The sequence below is a fragment of the Callithrix jacchus genome, chromosome 15 (assembly GCF_049354715.1).
Source record: "Callithrix jacchus isolate 240 chromosome 15, calJac240_pri, whole genome shotgun sequence".
In the NCBI taxonomy this organism is placed as follows: domain Eukaryota; kingdom Metazoa; phylum Chordata; class Mammalia; order Primates; family Cebidae; genus Callithrix; species Callithrix jacchus.
The window spans coordinates 23,574,069-23,587,891 of record NC_133516.1 but is presented as its reverse complement, the minus strand read 5'-3'; the positions used below and the strand labels follow the sequence as shown (position 1 = coordinate 23,587,891).

The 13,823-nt window shown below is 47.4% G+C and overlaps 2 protein-coding genes across 22 annotated transcripts in view; both read left to right on the top strand.

Moving 5' to 3' along the window:
- The window catches only part of LSG1 (large 60S subunit nuclear export GTPase 1), a 41,608-nt gene extending 31,573 nt beyond the window's left edge, over positions 1 to 10,035 (top strand). The window contains exons 12-15 of one of the 2 annotated variants that reach the window (XR_001907284.4): positions 62 to 141; positions 1,713 to 1,886; positions 4,135 to 4,629; positions 9,910 to 10,035. Coding sequence is in view for 1 of the 2 variants with exons in the window: in XM_002758209.5 (XP_002758255.4) it covers positions 62 to 141; positions 1,713 to 1,886; positions 4,135 to 4,314 (434 nt within the window). In the remaining variant the exon portion in view is untranslated. Of the gene's footprint in view, positions 1 to 61; positions 142 to 1,712; positions 1,887 to 4,134; positions 5,332 to 9,909 lie in introns of those variants that run through there. The other variant, XM_002758209.5, reaches the window with a different exon arrangement.
- Positions 10,036 to 11,147: 1,112 nt separating this feature from the next.
- The window catches only part of TMEM44 (transmembrane protein 44), a 48,661-nt gene continuing 45,985 nt past the window's right edge, over positions 11,148 to 13,823 (top strand). For 17 of the 20 annotated variants that reach the window (XM_078350539.1, XM_078350540.1, XM_035274930.3 and 14 more), the window contains exon 1: positions 11,148 to 11,488. In XM_078350539.1, coding sequence (XP_078206665.1) covers positions 11,352 to 11,488 — 137 coding nt within the window. In that variant the 5' untranslated portion in view covers positions 11,148 to 11,351. Of the gene's footprint in view, positions 11,489 to 12,252; positions 12,383 to 13,823 lie in introns of all 20 variants that reach the window. The other 3 variants (XM_078350542.1, XM_078350541.1, XM_078350538.1) reach the window with 1 other exon arrangement.

Sequence of the window (13,823 nt, the reverse complement as noted above, 5' to 3'; positions counted from 1 at the left end):
ACCTCGGTTGTCTTTGTTGTGATACTCTGTCATCTGAGAGTTTGCAAAATTCTTTTCACAGATATGCGAGGATTCATGACAGCGCATGGACAGCCAGACCAGCCTCGATCTGCGCGCTATATCCTGAAGGACTATGTCAGTGTAAGCGATCCCTGCCTCTATGCTCTCGAATACCTAAGTCTTTTTCCACATTCTGTGTTCTTAGATAATGGCAACCTGTTGTGTTATAAAGGAAATATTTTTTTCATTGAAACTGGAGCTGTGTTCTTGATCTAGGGTAGTTGACGTTATATGGATTAAAGATGGAGGTCTCTGAACACCTATTACGGGTGAAAATCACCAGTTTATGCATCCGGCTTTTCCATCTCCTATAGCCCTTTGCTTGTTATGATTGCAATCATTGTCACAGTCTTTGTAGTAAAGCTGTTTATATGCCTAGCTCTGTATTTCTCTAGTAATGATATTATTAACATCTAACATTTCTTCGAAGCTGACCCTGCTAGAAATAGTTCTGTTTTACATGTGTCTTCTCAGTAAAAATACGTAACAAGTCTGTAGGATTATTATTTCTCCTATTCAAATGAGAACATGCTATTTGGGGGTTTCCCCGTGGTAAAATGGAGATGAGCTGGGCCTATCTCATGAGATTATTGGGGGGGGCACTAAGCTCAGTGCCTTGCACATAATGAGCCCCCAATAATGGTTATGTATTAAGTTTAATTCTTTCCTCAAGTAAGCATTATAGGGCCCTGTTAATAACCAGTTGTGAGGGTTAGGCTTTGTTTTCTTTTTGAGACAGAGTCTCACTCTGTCACCTAGGCTGGAGTGCAGTGGCATGATCTCGGCTCATGGCAACCTCTGCCTCCGGGGTTCAAGCCACTCTCCTGCCTAAGCCTTCTGAGTAGCTAGGATTACAGGTGTGTACCACCACACCCGGCTAATTTTTGTATTTTTAGTAGAAACGGGGTTTCATCATGTTGGTAAGGCTGGTCTCAACTCCTGACCTTGTGATCCACCTGCCTTGGTGTCCCAAAGTGCTGGGATTACAGGTGTGAACCACCACGCCTGGCTGAAGATTTGGTGGTTCTCAAATCCTCAGCCTTCTCAAGACCACATCAGTGGAGCTCTTGGAGCATAGTGGCAACCATATGGGCTTGCCTTCAGTTCAGGAAGAAAGCAGTTAATACTATTGCTATGGATAAGTCATGTATTCATTTACCACTTACCATGGAGGCTGTAAAGATGAGGTAAAAATAGTCACAGCCTTCAGAGCATTTATGATGGAAAGAGGCAGACTTGCACCTAGTGAGTGCCTGCAGCCCCGCATACAGGAGTCTAGGAACTCCCCTGACTTGAATAGTCTGCCCAACATTACCATTAGTCATAACTATTCAGTTGTGTCTTGAGTTTGGTTTTGGAAAATATTCACCATAAGTATAATCATGTCAGTATACTGAAGAATACTTGAGTGGGAATGAAACCAAGGGAAAAGAAGAGAGTTCATCCTAGTCTGGGGGGCATGGGAAGAGCTGGATGTCTCGAACACTTTGACCATTATAGAGAAAGGACTCTTGAGCTGCAGTAAACCAAAACTCAGCTAACTTAACTAGAAGGCAGAAAGTTCCATCAGAGTGTGACTGGGTGGAGATGTCTCCTCTGAGGCCACGGATGGCACTGAGGATGCACTGTTCTCGTTCATGTTGTCTTTGTAGGGTAAGCTGCTGTACTGCCATCCTCCTCCTGGAAGAGATCCTGTAACTTTTCAGCATCAACACCAGCAACTCCTAGAGAGCAAAACGAATGGAGATGAAATAAAAATACAGCCAGGCAGAAATAAAAAAGCAAAGCAGATTGAAAATATAGTTGATGAAACCTTTTTCCATCAAGTAAGTTTTAAAGCTTTTCTTAAACCTCTGAGCCAACACTTGATAACAGCTTTATTGAGTATCACATGCCATAAACACATTTCAGTAACCTTAAAAAGGATTTCATAACCCCCAAAAGAAACCTTATTAACAGTTACTCCTTGTTCCCCTTTTCCAACAGCCCCAGCAACCAATAATCAATCTTTATGTGTAGATTTGCCTGTTGTGGACATTCCATGTGAATGGAATCATACTGTGTGCTCTTTGTGACTGGCTTCTTTCAGTTAGCAGAATATCTTTAGTTGATGTTGTTGTTTTGACACAGAGTCTTGCTCTGTCACCCAGGCTGGAGTGCATTGCACCGATCTCGGCTCACTGCAACCTCCGCTTCCCAGTTTCAAGCGATTCTCTTGCCTCAGCCTCCTGAATAGTTGGGATTACAGGCACACGCCACCACGTCCAGCTAATTTTTTTTTTTTTTTTTTTTTTTTGTATTTTTAGTAGAGATGGGGTTTTACCATGTTGGTCAGGCTGGTCTCAAAACTCCTAACCTTGTGATCTGCCTGCCTCAGCCTCCCAAAGTGCTGGGATTACAGGCGTGAGCCATCGTGCCCGACCTTAGCATGACATGTTAAAGATTCATCCATGTTGTAGCATGTATCAGTATTTCATTCCTTTTTATGACCAAATAATATTTCATTGTATAGATGAGCCACATTTTGTTTATCCGTGTATCATTTGATGGGCATTTGGGTTGTTTCCACTTTTTGGCTACTGTGAATAATGGTGTACAAGTTTTTGGGTGGACATGGATGTCCTTTCTCTTGAGTAGATACTGGGGTTGCTGGGTCATATTGTACCTCCATGTTTAACATTAGAGGTGTTGCCAAACTTAGCCCAAAGTAGCTGTGCTGTGTTACATTACCCCCAGTGATGTATGAGGTTTCTCATTTTTCCTCATCCTTGTCAGCATTTATTATTTCCCATCGTTTTTATTGTAGCCATCCTAATACATGTGAGGTAGTACTGCATTATAGTTTTGATGGTTATTTCCCTAATTACTAGTGATGCTGAGCATCTTTTTACGTGCTCTTTGGCACGTGTATATTTTCTTTAGAGAAGCATCTATTATTAAGTTGTAAGAGTTCTTTATGTATTTGGGATACAAGTCCCTTATCAGATTTATGATTTCCAAATATTTGCACCCATTTAGTCAGTTGTCTTTTCTCTGAGCCAACACATTTGGTGATAGAAAGTGCTAAAGAACAGACTTCATAAATGTCTTCTGCACTTTAAAATGTTGATAACTTTAGTTGCTGATATCACAGCTACAATTAATTTGTCAGCAGTATTTTAAAGGACAAATCTACAGGCCAAAGAGGTAAATCATATAGTTGTAGCTTAAAGATGTGTTTAAGTGACTGCTATAGCAAAAATGGGACAGGGGTTAGGAGGGGGTGGTCAGCTGTGTCCTGAGAATGCTCTTGTATTTATCTACTGTTTTATCTGGGGCCTCAGACAGTGAGCCTGGAAGTAGGCCCAGCAGATATCACTCCCTGAGGACACTGGGGCTCCAAGAGATTGAGTTGCCCCAGGGTACCTGCTTTAAACTGCATAGTGTAACTTAGAGTGTAACTTAGATATTCGCAGCTCCTACTGTGAATTACTTCCAAGTTGGCACCAGTGTTTGGAAGAAAATTTACCAATATGCAAAAAGATCACAAGTTTCTTCTTGGGCCTACAACCGTCATACAGAACATTTATTTTGAATTTTTAAATGTTTACAGGTTTCTAAAGGCTACATACAGGAAAGCTGAAAACTTGCCATAATTTTAATATAATTCATATGTCTAAACTGTGGCCTCTAGAGTAATATTTTACTATTATAAGTAACTTATAAATCATATTGTAATTTTTTTTTTTACTAAGTAAACTTAAAATTTGTTTAGAGTCCATTTCTAATTTGGTTGAAGCAGGTTAAGTTTTGATATTAAGACAAATGTCCAGAAAACAGCTGGGACTGAGTCTAGTTGTCGATGGCATTTTCAACTATGGGACTAAACAAAGTTGATGAGGGAATGAGGACGGAGAACAGATGACCTGAAGACAGAATGCTGGGGAGAGGAAGAGGACCAGTGAAAGGGATGGATGGAAATTCACTGAGTGATTTACTCCTTCTTATCTTGAAGTGATCCACTAACAGTACTGTGCATATCCCTTAAAGGATAGCCTGCTGACACCTCAGATAATGTTTTCTCTTCGTTCCTAGGAGAATGTGAGAGCTTTGACCAAAGGAGTCCAGGCTGTGATGGGTTACAAGCCCGGGAGCAGGATAGTGACTGCGGCTACTGCGAGCTCTGAGAATGGGGCAGGGAAGCCCTGGAAGAAACATGGCAACAGAAATAAAAAAGAAAAAAGTCGTAGACTCTATAAGCACCTGGACATGTGAAGTTGGGCTATAATGGAAGGTCATCTGCACTGTGCAGATGGGAAAGAGCAGAGGCCGCTGGTTGCCTATGGAACGGTTCCAAGACACTGGCACTGTAGAAGGGGCCTGCTCTTGTGGAACACAGCTGCACCCCACAGTCTTCATGTCAAGACTGAGGGCCTCCTGGAAACACCAGCTCTCACTAGAAGGAGTTATTGGGGAGCCCCAGAAACCTACTCCAGCTGCACCCAGCAGTCTTCATATCAAGACTGAGGGCCTCCTGGAAACACCAACTCTCACTAAAAGGAGTTATTGGGGAGCCCCAGAAACCTCCTGGTAGGCACAGTGGTTCACGCGCCAACATGGTGAAACTCCAGCGAACCTCCATCTCTACTAAAAATACAAGAAAATTAGCGGGGTGTGGTGGCGTGCACCTGTAATCCCAGCTACTCGGGAGGCTGAGGCAGGAGAATCACTTGAACCTGGGAGGCAGAGGTTGCAATGAGCAGATATTGTACCATTGCACTCCAGCCTGGGTTACAGAGTGAGAATCCATCACAAGAAAAAAAAATGGCAAGGGATAGTTCATGAGACACATTTGGGACAAAGGTGAAACAGAAATTCCCCATTCCGAATGCCGTCATTGGGTTCCTCAGATTCTAAACAAGGGACTTGCATTCAATTAGTGGGTAGTGGGGGCTCACTTCCACTGAGGAACGTGTAGAATATATCCACTGGGTGACGGGGAAGCTGCAGCATTTACTAACTAGCCGTCTTCACTGGTTATTCCACTTATTTAAAATATGTCCAGAATAAGCAAATCTCTATATAGAGGAAGTAGATTAGCGGTTGCTTAGGTATAGGAGGGAATGGGAAGATTGAGGCCTGTCTTTTGCAGGATAAAAATGTCCTAAAATTGATTGTAGCGATGGTCATACAACTCTGAATATGCTTAAGACCATTCGTTGGTGAATTACATGGTATGTAAATTATAGTTCAATAACATAGTTACAAAATACAATCAGAAGCATGAAAGCACTACTGATAATGGTTTACATCTGTGTCCTCTCCAAATCTCATGTCGAAATGTAAGCCCCCATGTTGGATGTGGAGCCTGGTGGGGGTGATTGGATTACGGGGGAGAGTCCTCATGAATGGTTTGGCTCCATACCCTCCGTGCTGTTCTTGTGATAGTGAGGTCTCATCACATCTGGTTGCTTCAAAGTGTGTGGCGCTTCCCCTCTTGTCTCCCTCCTGCTCCAGCCATAGAAGATGTGCCTGCTTCTCCTTAGCCTCTGCCATGATTGTAAGTTTCCTGAGGCCTCCCTAGAAGCAAAAACTGCTGTGCTTCCTGTACAGTCTGCAGGACTGTGAGCCGATTTAACCTCTTTTCTTTATAAATTCTGTCTCAGGTATTATTTATGTTTCTTTTTTTTGTGAGTCAGAGTCTTACTCTGTTGCCCAGGCTGGAGTGCAGTGGCACAATCTTGGCTCACTGCGACCTCCCTCTCCCGGATTCAAGCAACACGTCCTTCCCAGAAGAGAAAGCTGTTGAACTCCTGGCCTGTCTCCCCACACCATTGGCTGCCCTTGCCCAGGCTGCTGTCCTTCAGAAGGACGGTGCCTGAGGTCCTGCCGCCCCTGCCAACAGGAAATGCCTCTGAGCAGTCACATCACTGCCCACCGTCCAGAAGGACAAGTGCTCCGGTCCGCTTGTTAGTTTTTCTTTTCGGCTAGCTCTGAACCGTAGCCAAAAATGTAATCTTTAGCTCCTGGGCAGCCCTCTGAGGAGCCTGGTTAAGGAACTGATTCATTTCCTGAGGGCTGACCACGTGCAGAACCCTGTGGAAAGTACAGGGAGAGCCTGGGTGGGGTTCTAATGGCCTCTGCAGAGCTGCTGCCATGGCCTTGTTGCCAAAATCAAACATAAAAAGGCCCAGTTCATGCGTTATTTCTTGAAAACCTTCCCTCACACCCCCGCTCACAATGCTGGGTGTCACCAATGTACTTTAAACATGTCCCTGCTGTAGTACATGTCACATTTTTATGGCCTGTTTAAAAATCAGGGTATTTGGCCAGGAAGAGTGGCTCTTGCTTATAATCCCAGCACTGGGAGCCTGAGGCGGGTGGATCATTTGAGATCAGGAGTTCAAGACTGGCCTTGCTAACATGGTGAAACCCCACCTCTACTAAAAATACAAAAATTAGCTGGGTGTGGTAGTGTGCTCCTATAATCCCAGGAAGTGGAGGTCGCAGTGAGCCAAGATCGCGCCATTGCACTCCAGCCTGGGTAACAGAGCTAGACAGTGTCAAAAATAAAAGGCCAGGCACGGTGGCTCACACCTGTAATCCCAGCACTTTGGGAGGCCAACGTGGGTGGATCATAAGGTCAGAAGATTGAGACTATCCTGGCCAATATGGTGAAACCCCATCTCAATTAAAAACACAAACATGAGCTAGGCGTGGTGGTGCATGCCTGTAATCCCAGCTACTTGGGAGGCTGAGGCAGGAGAATCACTTGAACTCAGGAGATAGAGGCTGCAGTGAGCCGAGATCATGCCACTGCACTCCAGCCTGGCAACAGAGCAAGACTCCATCTCAAAAAAAAAAAAAAAAAATCAGTGCATTCATTCAGCAAATATTTCCTTATTATGTGTCAGGCACTGAGCTAGGGGCTGAAGATGCAAGTATAAATTAAACAACCCTGGCTGCATGCAGCTCACAGCCTGGTAGAAAAACAACACTCCTCACCCTTTCAGAGCTGTCAATAGAGCAGGGCAGGTACAAGGGCTTGGGCCCCCACAGGACCAGGACACCGAGTCAGCTGAAGTAAGGATGGTTGTGGTGGAGGAGCTTGGTGAGGGAGAACTGGGAGTTTGGTTTTAGACATGTGCAATTAGACATGCAGGTGGAGATGTCAGGTAGGCAGTTGTATATGTGAGTCTAAAGTATGAGAAGGAGGTGACTTGGAGCTATGCATTCAGGAGGTGCAGGTGCAGGGACGGAAGTTAAAGCCAGACACCCGATGAGATCCCCAGCAGAGGATAGGTAGGGATGAGAACCAAGAATTGGGCCGGGTGCGGTGGCTCACGCCTGTTATCCCAGCACTTTGGGAGGCCAAGGCGGGCAAATCAACTGAGGTCAGGAGTTTGAGACCAACCTGACCGACATGGAGAAACCCTATGTCTACTAAAAATACAAAAATTGGCCAGGCGTGGCGGTGCATGCCTGTAATCCCAGCTACTCAGGAGGCTGAGGCAGGAGAATCACCTGAACCCAGGAGTCAGAGGTTGCAGCAAGTCGAGATGGTGCCATTGCACTCCAGTCTGGGCAACAAGAGCAAGACTCCATCTCAAAAAAAAAACAAAAACAGAACTGAGCCATTATGTCTCCCCATGATTAGCTGACCTCCTTCCTTTTATAGAAAGAAACACACAGTGCAAGGAAGCTCAGTGCTTTGCCCCAAGTCCCAGTACAACTGCTGCACCGTGGAGGGAAAATTCCAGTGTAAGATCAGCAGGCTCCAGAGCTCACACTCTTCCCATTGCTTCTTTCTTTTTATTATTTTTTTGAGATGGAGTCTCTGTTGCCCAGGCTGGAGTGCAATGGCATGATCTCAGCTCACTGTAAACTACACCTCCCAGGCTCAAGCGATTCTCCTCCCTCAGCCTCCCAAGTTGCTGGGATTACAGGTGTACGCTACCACACCCAGCTATTTTTTGTTTTTTTAGTAGAGACAGGGTTTCACCATGTTGGCCAGGCGATCTCAAACTCCTGATCTCAAACTGTGAAGGAATCAACCAAAGTTGTGCCAATTTATTACAGCAACTACTGGAGACGAATCTATGCTGAATCCAAGGACATGTGCCCAGGGAGCTGGACTTATGTTATATGTAAATTTTCGGTGCCACAAAGAAAAGTCAGCACTGGGACAAAGGATCTCTCAGCAAGGCAATCTTTACTTCCTGCAGAAAGGGTACTTTCACCAGCAGTCTAGATTGTGTTCAGTTTTAGATTGTGAGGTCTGGCTCCAACCAACGGAGATCAGACACAGCACTAGGATGATCCCAAATGCGTAAAAGATAAATATGTCTGCTTTCCCTTTGTTCATTGTACTCTCACTGCAAGATGGCTAACAGGAGCACCCTTTCTGCAGGAAGTCAATTGTCTTGCAGTGAGTTGTGATACCAGCAATCTATGGACCACACTGCCCCAACTCCTCAGCCAGGGGACTTGAAGCAAAGGACTCAAACCCTTGAACTAGGGGTTTTTAGACTGGGATCCTGGGGAATCCACTGGGGAATCCATAGTTGAATTTCAGGGTGCGGAGGGTGGTTCATAAATTTTTAAAAACTGTATGAGAAACTGTGTGTGGTGTGCACACACATTCCTATTTTTCAAAGACGAGATTTTTTTCTTTTTCAGATTCTCAAAGAGGTCACAAAAAAGGGTTAAGAACTAACCACTAACCATTAACCACTAATTTAAGAACAAAGTGCTGAGGTGTGTAAATCCAGCCCAGAGTGAGTGGGGAGGAATAAAGCACCTTTTAAATCAGGCCCAGCTCTGAGAGTTCATGCTGAGCCTGAGTGGGAGGCAAGCCATCTTAAGGTGAATCAAATTAAGAGTGGTATCTTCAAATCTCTACAAACTCACAGCTCAGGGAGCTCTGCCCTAGGGCCTGGTGAGAGGGTGATACAAGACTGGGTGGGGCATTTCCCTACTTTAGCAGGATAGTGAGTGAATTATCTTTTGAGAACAGCAGATGGACAATATCCCCAGGGGAGTGAGGATTTAGGCAATCACAGGTTAGTATCTGAGGGAGGTAAAGGCAGAGGTGACCACTGATGAGCACACAGGACACACACCAGAAGCTCCAGGAACAGACGGCAGGGATTTCAGATGGGGGGGATGTCCTCCCACAATGTGGGAAGTGGCTCAGCTAGAAAGACCCTGTGGGTACTATTTATAGACTATGAGAAAGTTGGGCTATGTATTTTTTTTCTTTTAACGCTTGAATCACTCCATTCTTCATCTTGTTTTATTATTTTAATTTTGGCCCTTTTTGGTAAAAAGCATATTTTAATTGTACCTTTTTGTTCAGTTGCTAGCTTAATTTTTTTCTTCCTTTCCCTTTTTTTTTTTTTTTTTTGACAGGGTCTTACTCTATTGCCCAGGCTGGAGTGCAGTGGTGCAATCTCAACTCATTGCAGCCTCTGCCTCCAGGGCTCAAATAATCCTCTCATCTCACCCTCCCAAGTAGCTAGGACTACAGATGCATGCCACAATGCCAGGCTGATTTTTTGTAGAGATGGGGTTTCACCATGTTACTTAGGCTGACCTGAAACTCCAGAGCTTAAGTGATCCACTCGCCTCAGCCCTCCACCCCCCAAATTGCTGGGATTACAGGCATGAGCCACAGTGCCCCACCAGTTGCTTGCTTAATTTCTCTCTCTCCTACTGGACTGTAAGCTCCATGAAGGTAGGACCCATGTCCGTTTCACTCAATAGTGTCCCCAGCTCCTAACACAATGCCTGTCTTAGTCCATCTGAGCTGCTATAACAAAATACTTTGCACTGAGTGGCGTGTAAATAACACAGATTTGTTTTTCACAGTTCTGGAAGCTAGGAAGTCCAAGATCAAGATGTCTGCAGATTTGGTGGAAGCGCCTGCTTTCTGGTTCTTGCTGTGTCTCCACCCTCATAACCTAATCACCATTAAAAGGCTCCACCTCCTAATACAGTTTGGTGTAAAAGTACATTTATTCATTTATTTAGAGACAGAGTCTTGCTGCGTTGCCCAGGGTGGAATGTATCGGTGCGATCTCGCCTCACTGCAACCTCCACCTCCCGGGTTCAAGCAATTCTGCCTCAGCCTCCGGAGTAGCTTGGATTGGCGCCCGCCACCATGCCTGGCTAATTTTTGTATTTTTTTTAGTAGAGACGGGGTTTCACCACGTTGGCCAGCCTGGTCTTGAACTCCTGACCTCGTGATCCGCCCGCCTCAGCTTCCCAAAGTGCTGGGATTACCGGTGTAAGCCTCTGCGCCCGGCCAAAATTGTACATTTTAAAAGCACTAAGTTTACTGCATATAAATAATATCTCCATAAAGCTGTATTTTTTTAATTAAATGATTTTTTTTCAATCCATCTGTAGAAATAATTTTTTCAAGTCATGTCTTGTTTTAAGCAAACTTACTAAAATCAATAAGGAGATTTAAAAATTACATTAATAGTTTGCTCTCAAGAAAAACAGCCCTGTGTACTTGAACCGTGAGCCATGCGGCTGGACAGGAGGCGGCTGGTTCCACAGATAAGCAGTTCCTTGGCTGCCGGGGCTGTGGTCTAGGATGACATCCCGAAGCCAGGCTTGGGCGACTGCCTGGGGGCGGACGGTGCCGGGGACAGCTCCAGAAAGGAGAGTGAGAGGCGGATGTGGGGGTATTTGTTCTCCGGCATGTTAGTTTCCTCCTAACTGGCCTTGCACCCCACCCTTTTTATTGCACCGTGTCCGGTATCAGGACCAGGCCCCATTCACCTTGGGATCCCAGCACCCAGGCGCTTCAGCAGCGCAACTAATTGCATTGTTGGCTCGGGAAAGGTGCCGAATGCCGGAAGGGACGCGGTGCCTTAACAGTGGCCAGCAGGGACCCGGTCCTCCCCGAGCCCAGCCGCCTGCCCTGCTCGGGTCAGGATGTTGGAGGTGCCTGACCGCTAAGAGGCCCGCGGGGAGCTGGCGCCCGCGGCGGCTGCAGTCTTTGTGCCCGAGCAGCTCCCGGCTCCCACCGCTGGGGGGCGGCCTCCTCCCCGCCGACCCCCGACAATAGCGCGAGGGGTGGGGAGCGCGCGGTCCCGGAAACTTTTCCCCGGCGCCTTAGCAGCCGCCGCCTGCGTCCGGGAGCGCGCCCTTCTCTGCCCGCGGTCTGTGCGCTCGGCCGGGACCGCTGCGGCAGAACGGAACCCAGAGAACGGGGCTCGGGGCGCCGGCGCTCGCGGCTGCCTGCGGCGGGGGAGGCTGCGCCCAGGTCCCCAGCCCCGCAGAGCGCGCCCAGACGCGCCATGGGGGAGGCGCCCAGCCCCGCGCCGGCGCTCTGGGATTGGGACTACCTGGACCGCTGTTTCGCCCGCCACCGCGTCTGCATCTCCTTCGGCCTGTGGATCTGCGCCTCCTCCTGCTGGATCGCCGCCCACACGCTGTAATGGGGCCCTGGGTCGGGGGGCTGCCGGGCGGGGAAAGAAGCGCCACGCCCCTGCTACTCCCTCTTGGAAACCTAGAGGAGAAGGCGGAAAGGGGGGCTCAGTAACAGGATCAAATAGAATATTGCTCCGTAGACTGAAGTGGGGTACTTCTTTCCAGATCCTACGCACAGGGAAGCTGGGCTGTGAGCCACAAAGAGGAGGCTGGGTGGTGCAGCCGATGGGGCCCCAGTACAACACGAGCCCTGGTGCTATTGTCAGCCCTTGCCCCATTGACTCGTGGTATGACTGACTCGTGGTATGACCTTCGCAAGCTCTGGGCCTCCTGTGACTGGGGATAATACCGCATAGGATGATGGGAGGATTAAATGATTCAGTACGGGTAAAGCGCTTAGTAAGTGCTCATTAAACATCATTTGTATTGCTCCAGCTAAGCCACCAACTCTTGGCAAGTCCCTTGATGTTTCTGGCCTCCATTTACCCAAAGTCCTCTTAGATAGGAAGGGGAGTGATGATCCAACTGGCCTGTCTTTTCCCTGGTCTGTCCAGCACCTGGACTGGTTTTGCCAGAGGCTCACCATAGCCTAAGTTCTAAGAGTGAATCTCCAGGTCCTCAGCCGCCCTGTCCTAGGCTTGGAAATCCACTAGCATTGTCCAGGATTCCCTGGCAGGGGAGAAAGGACCAGCACCCCGGGAGAGGTTACAGCTGTCTCCCCGTAGGTGCTCAGTGGTTATTCTCCTAAGGCATGTGGTCGTATTGCAGAGATTCTGCAGCCCCACTACCCAGTGACTGGAATACAAATGAAAAGAAGCCTAGAACATTTACTATGGGCCCAGCGTTGCATTCATTTAACTCATTCAGTGCCTGCCACTCACAATATCAGCACCAGGAGGTGTCACCCCCACTTTCGGTAACGAACCCTGAGGTTCTGAGAGTTTAACTTGTCTGAGTGAAACGAAAGCACCAAAACCCCAGCTCCTACTGAAAAGGGGCAGGCTGGTAAAAGAGGTTAAACTGTCCAGATCAGAGGCTGGAAACTAACAAGGCACTGGACACCCAGTATCCATTTGTTCCTCACAGAGTCCTCAGACCAGCACTGTTAGGCACTTTCCACCCTTGGAGGGGTTAAGAGCAAGCCTCTGCTTCTCACCCTGCTTGGGATCTGGACATAACTCATTTGTTGTCAGGGCCTTGCCATCCCTGAACGTCTCCCGTCCTCTTCTCTTTGGAGGACGTGTCTTCGGAGTGGTGTGTGGGGTGGGTTAAGGTCAGCTGGAACCCCGGCCCCAAGAGCTGGGGAAGTGGCTGAGAACAGGGTGCAGAGCAAAGCCCCTGCATGTGAAGAAGGGGCTTTGAAGACCACCACTAACTCACCTTCTCACCAGAGGCCTCACTTTTCTCCTCTCAAATGGGAGGGTTGATATAAATTATTTCTAATTTGGTTCCGCCTCTGGGAGTCTCCAATTTAAGAATTTTCACTCCTGGCTGGGCGCAGTGGCTCACGCCTGTAATCCCAGCACTTTGGGAGGCGGAGGCAGGTGGATCATCTAAAGTCACGAGTTCAAGACCAGCCTGGCCAACATAGTGAAACCCCGTCTCTACTAAAAATATGAAAAATTAGCTAGGCATGGTGACAGGCACCTGTAATCCCAGCTACTCCGGAGGCTGAGGCAGGAGAATCAGTTGAACCCGGGAGGCGGAGGTTGCAGTGAGCCGAGATTGTGCCATTGCACAGCATAGGCAACAAGAGCAAAACTCCGTCTCAAAAAAAAAAAAAAGGATCTTCACTCCTTGGCCTTGAATTGGTTTTAGGAGCTCAGGACCCAGATTAAAGTTGATGTTGCCACTGTGAGTTTCAGATTTGGGCCAGCAGGTCAAGAACTGTTTAGAAGCTGGGGCGCGGTGGCTCATGCTTGTAATCCCAGCACTTTGGGAGGCCTAGGTGGGAGGGTCACCTGAGGTTGAGAGTTCGAGACCAGCCTGAGCAACATGGAGAAACCCCATTTCTACTAAAAATACAAAATTAGCCAGGCGTGGTGGCACATGCCTATAATCCCAGCTACTAGGGAGTCTAAAGCAGGAGAATCGCTTGAACCTGGGAGGCGGAGGTTGCGGTGAGCCAAGATCATGCCACTGCACTCCAGCCTGGGCGACAAGAGTGAAACTCTGCCTCAAAAAAAAAGATAAAAGAAAAGAAATATTTAGAAAGCCAAAGCCTTCTGTCATCCACCATTCCCAAGGACAGGCACTCAGAATCAGCCACGTTGTTCGAAGGATGTGGAATGAGTGCCGCCCTCTGGTTAACAGAAATGAAACCAGAGCTGCAGTCATGC